The sequence below is a fragment of the Musa acuminata genome, unplaced genomic scaffold (genome assembly GCF_036884655.1).
Source record: "Musa acuminata AAA Group cultivar baxijiao unplaced genomic scaffold, Cavendish_Baxijiao_AAA HiC_scaffold_1048, whole genome shotgun sequence".
In the NCBI taxonomy this organism is placed as follows: domain Eukaryota; kingdom Viridiplantae; phylum Streptophyta; class Magnoliopsida; order Zingiberales; family Musaceae; genus Musa; species Musa acuminata.
The window spans coordinates 23,540-28,539 of NW_027021262.1; the positions used below are offsets into that span (position 1 = coordinate 23,540).

General features: G+C 36.0%; 1 protein-coding gene across 3 annotated transcripts in view; it reads left to right on the plus strand.

The window, feature by feature from the left end:
• The first annotated feature begins 1,181 nt into the window (after window positions 1–1,181).
• Window positions 1,182–5,000, plus strand: part of LOC135665768 (uncharacterized protein At3g61260-like) — a 4,160-nt gene continuing 341 nt past the window's right edge. The window contains exons 1-4 of one of the 3 annotated variants that reach the window (XR_010509466.1): window positions 1,184–2,962; window positions 3,178–3,259; window positions 3,562–3,845; window positions 4,128–4,570. Coding sequence is in view for 1 of the 3 variants with exons in the window: in XM_065177406.1 (XP_065033478.1) it covers window positions 2,520–2,962; window positions 3,178–3,259; window positions 3,562–3,765 (729 nt within the window). In the remaining 2 variants the exon portion in view is untranslated. Of the gene's footprint in view, window positions 2,963–3,177; window positions 3,260–3,561; window positions 3,952–4,127; window positions 4,571–5,000 lie in introns of those variants that run through there. The other 2 variants (XR_010509467.1, XM_065177406.1) reach the window with 2 other exon arrangements.

The following is a 5,000-nucleotide window of genomic DNA, read 5'->3' on the forward strand; positions in this document are numbered from 1 at the left end:
GGAAATTATTAGTCTAATGCTAAGTCATTTCTTTTTGTAATCATGTAGTTCGAACAGGCATTTTAAGGACAGGATTAAATAGTGAATTACTGTAGAATTGAGCATCTGAACAGTGTTTGTTAGCACATTTATCTATCATTGCTGGCCCAATGATCATAGACCTTATTTGTACCTTGTTTGCTTGCTTTGTGATTATCGGTTTAGTCATATCAACCAAAGTACTTTTTTGTGCCCTAGTGATAGCTATCAGATAATGATATGTACATTGGTAAACTATTCAATGGAAATATCAGATAATGATACACACACTTGGAAACTATTATATGGAAATTATGTCATGAAATGCTGAGTCATTACTTTTTGTAATCCTCTACTTCAAACAAACATTCTAAGGGCAGAATTAAACAGTTAATTGCTGTAGTATAGAACATCTAAACAGAGTTCATTAGGACAAATATTTATCACTGTTGACCCAATAATCCTATACCCACCATTGTATCTTGCCACCTTGTCTTGTTCCTTACTTCCAAAGCTCATTAAATTTCAGAATTTTGCTTCGCTAGCCCCATGATAAACATTAGCCGTAACTTATACTGGATAGTTTCATTTCTTTTTACCACTTGTAAATCACACTTTACCACATCATGGAAATATGTTGTAGCCTTACCACCGTTCTTTGTGAAGATATGTACAATTTTGCTGCTTTGGTTTTTTGTTTTGGCTTCGGTGTTGTCCTAACATTTCCACCTTTAGGATATCCCTTCCAGTGCCATCCATGAGCTATTTAAAAAATATGGTGCTCAAACTTGGCATTTCTGCACTAAAGTGCCTTTGTCAACACTTCATGAGTACTGTTTGAATGTGTCTGACAGAAAGATTGTAGCACAGTTCCATAAGGAGAGGTAAACTGAGCTGTTAATTGTTTTCAGTAACTTAATGTAGGTGCAAGCTTCTTTTTTATTATTTCTAAATGCCACTGATCCATTTCAGCATCCAGATTCAGCTGCACTCCCTTTTTGGGCTTCTTACTTTTAATCTTCCCAACATTCTGATTTATAAGTGACCCTTATTTACAGAAATCCATCATCCTATTTAACTGTTTTTTGTGAATTTTTATATCCAATGGAAATTGAGTCATTTCTTCAATTTCTTCCTTTCTTTTCTGTATTCATGTCAGATCCAGTTCAAGTCTTGAACCTTTATACTAATCTTGATTGTTGGTTATTGGTAAAGTAAATGAAATGTTCTTTTTTATATTTAATTGATTGTTTTTTCTTTTCTTCAGTTAATATTTATAATTCTTCTAAGCCGTTAGAAACATGTCAAGATTCAAGTTTTAACACTAAAAGGAATCAAGGGAAAAAAATAGAATAAAGCTGAAACTGGTATATCTTATTATGTGTTGTTCTGATGTAGATCATAAGATGTGTAAGCATCAGCATTGAAATTAGTGCCTAGCAGCATATGAAGTCATAGAAGTTTCAGATATGGCATTCCATCCAAGATTTATACAATGTTACAGTATGAATCATGTTAACTTATTTTTGAGCCAGCTTTCGACCCTAATTTCCATGTTTCGTCACATGAACTCTTGCTTCCATAAAGGTTATCCATCTCTAGTTGAATAATCAATGAGTTACCTTACAAATCATCCTATAGTGTGCCCTGGCTTGGAAGATTTCATACAATCACAGTAGCCATGATAACTGCTGGTAGGTCAGGTTCTTTGCTATCATACATATCAAACGGCAGTTTATCTGATTAACAGAGTGCAAACATAGAAAAAGAAATGCTGGCAATTGACAAACTCAATAACATATGTTATCTTCATTCTTACAAGACGTCCTTGATGAATCTTGAGGACTAGATAGATGGAATCAGTAGGTGATCATTGTAGACCGAGGGCATCTTCCGTCAACTGTCTTTCAAACCAAATGGATTATCGAGTGCTGCATCATTGTCAACTTGCATCTTGACGAATACTCAGCAACTTAGCACGTTTGACCACTACTCATGTATGCAGTAAAAGGATAGAAAGCTTCTGAAAAAGTACCTGCTTTAATTTTCTTATTCTTTTGTGTTTTGCTTGTCATAGTCAAGTTCCGTATGTAACTTGTTTGTAGTTGTGGTGCAAACTAATTGTTTCAGGATCCAAAATCCTATGTTTCCCGTATAGTGACACAGCAAAAATGAATCCAAGATACTGAGTGATAAACCCAAGTGGTACATTCTTGATAGCAGGTCAAGTTAAAGTTGCAATTTTCAAAAATGAAATCATTTTCATTTTTTGATTCAAAAGAGATCTTTACCTTGATAGGAAAACTTGCATAATCTTGTATAATTTAGGCGATTGTAAATGCATGTCTTGCAATTATTGGATTTTCCATCCATGTTATGTTGTCATTTTATTCAATGATTCAGCCTACATGTGACAATGGAGTCATCGTTATATGTGACTTTCTGCAGTGAATCTTAGTTGGCATGATTCATCCACATCTATTCAGAGTGCAACTGCATTTATGACACCCGCACCAACTGTTAGGTCTGTATCCATGAGAGATATGGGCACAGAAATGACTCCTATTGCAAGTCAGGAGCCTTCTCGTACAGGAACTCCCGCGGGAGCAACTTCACCACTTTACAGCCCAACTTCTTCCCGGCCAGCAACTCCACAAAGAAGAGCTCCAGTTTCAACCCAGACTGACTCAGCTGACTGCCATGACGATTTGAACGATAAGGAGATGTCTGAAAAGGAGCTACAAAGGAAAACTAGGAGGGAAATAATGGTGCTAGGCCAAAAATTGGGCAAGACAAACATAGCTGCATGGGCCGGCAAGGAAGAAGAAGATACTGATGCATCAATTTCAACTATCACTGTGTCGAAGGATCAGCCAGACAAAAGTGTCGTCGAAGTGCGTGCAGCAGCCTGGGAAGAAGCAGAAAAGACCAAGTATCTTGCTAGGTAGTATTGTGCAAATAAACTCATGTTACTCCTTAGAGTTGTTCTTCTTTAATTGCTTAAGGAATCTGGTTAAGCATTGGTATGTGTGCAAATAGACTCATGTTGCTCTTCAGAGTTGTTCTCCTTTAATTGCTCGAGAAAGCTCATTAAGCATTTGTATTTATTTCTATCTTTACTCTCTTGCTATTTTTATCTAAAAGAAAATTAATTCCCAGGTTTAAACGAGAAGAGATCAAGATCCAAGCATGGGAAAATCATCAAAAAGCTACGATTGAAGCTGAAATGAGGAAGATTGAGGTACATTCTATTGTTTCTACAGATGATATGTTTTTATATTTCTGTAAATCTTAATTGAGGTTCTCGTGGTGCAACCGCTATTTGTTCCGACTTCAGATGTGTCCTGGTACTCGCATTATTTCAAGTTTGCCTCCATCTCTTAGAATTTATGTTAAGATAAATTAAGCATAATTCTAAAGAACAACAATCCGGCTTCGCTCAATTTGGAATACACATGTTTACTGAATTTGCTTTCGTGCTATTGCTGGTTTTCTTTTCCCACAACTGAAGTTTTCTGATACGATGATGCCCATCATTTGCAGGTAGAGGTGGAAAGAATGAGGGCCTGTGCACATGAGAAGTTAATGAACCAGCTAGCAGCTGTAAGACACAAGGCTGAAGATAAACGTGCTGCGGCCGAAGTCACAAGGAATCAGCAAGCTTCCAAAACTGCTCAGCAAGCAGAGTACATCAGAAGAACAGGTCGAATTCCTTCTTCATTTTCCTGCTGGAGTTGGTGCTCCTAGTGCACCTCAGTTTGAAGGAACAATCCAAGTTTAGTGTGACAAGAAGAAGTTTTCTTGGCTTGACGATGCTGTAGTCTCAGGTAATTCCCTTTTTTTTTGCCTTCATTGTAAAGTGATATAATTAACATGCCATCTGTTGAATTAAATCATGGCCGCTTTTAACTGAAATCAAATCATCATTCTTTATGGCCTTTCTTATCATGCTTTTATTTAGTGGGAAAGAACTTACACAGTTTTCTCAAAGTCATGTCCATTATATGATCTACCATGCAAGCCTTTGCAGCATTGGTTGAGACTCATATTGTCTATTTCTTCATGCTCAGTCTGGTGTCCCTTGATACATGTTCCATATCTCTTCACAGATATGCCCGTATCTTTATAGAATATGATGTGAATGGAGAATGAGTAGGCAATGACCCCATTAAAGAAACCAAGATTGGAATGTCTTCTTCATGGATATCATCACAGCAATCTCTTCTGGGTGGTGTTATCGAACTGTTGAAAGTTCTACTGACACGGGGGAAGCAGGTCACATCTTCCTGTCCTCTCTGGTCTGTCATACAGTGGAGGTGCAGTGTCGTCACAACGAAGAGCTTATTTTGTCGTTCAAGCCATTCTCATTCCAACATATATACCTCTGTCATCCAATCTGCAGCTTTGAGACACTTAAAGATAATTGAGAATTAATAAGATGATTAATTCAGGAAGAAGGATTCTGATGTGTTGATACAAAGTAACATAATAACATTCTATTACCAGTCAAATAAAACTGTGTCCTTAGGTTAAATTCCAAGGATACTTCTCACTGTTACTTATGAAGTTAGATTATTATCACTTCAAGTGACCATTTTATTGCCAGTGATTGAGATTTTTTCAAACAAATTTTTTTTTTACGTCTTGTCGTATTTAACTTTATTTTTTATTTTTTTAAATAAATATATTTGAATGAATAAAATCGTGCATGATTTATCCAAAATAGATAATTCTTTTCAACCGATGTCCATGATGATTAATCATATATCTAGACGTATAATAGCTTCGAACATCCTTGGTTGGTTTACAATAATATTTTCTAAATTTATTTTTTACGTTCTCCTTCGTCAAGAGAGATATGATACATGACATTATATCAAACATGCTTCTTTCTTCTTAAGAACTCTTTTCATACTTGAATTTCTTATCATTAGGAATAAGAATAATTCCGCATTATCCCCGACAATATGATTATGTGCTTT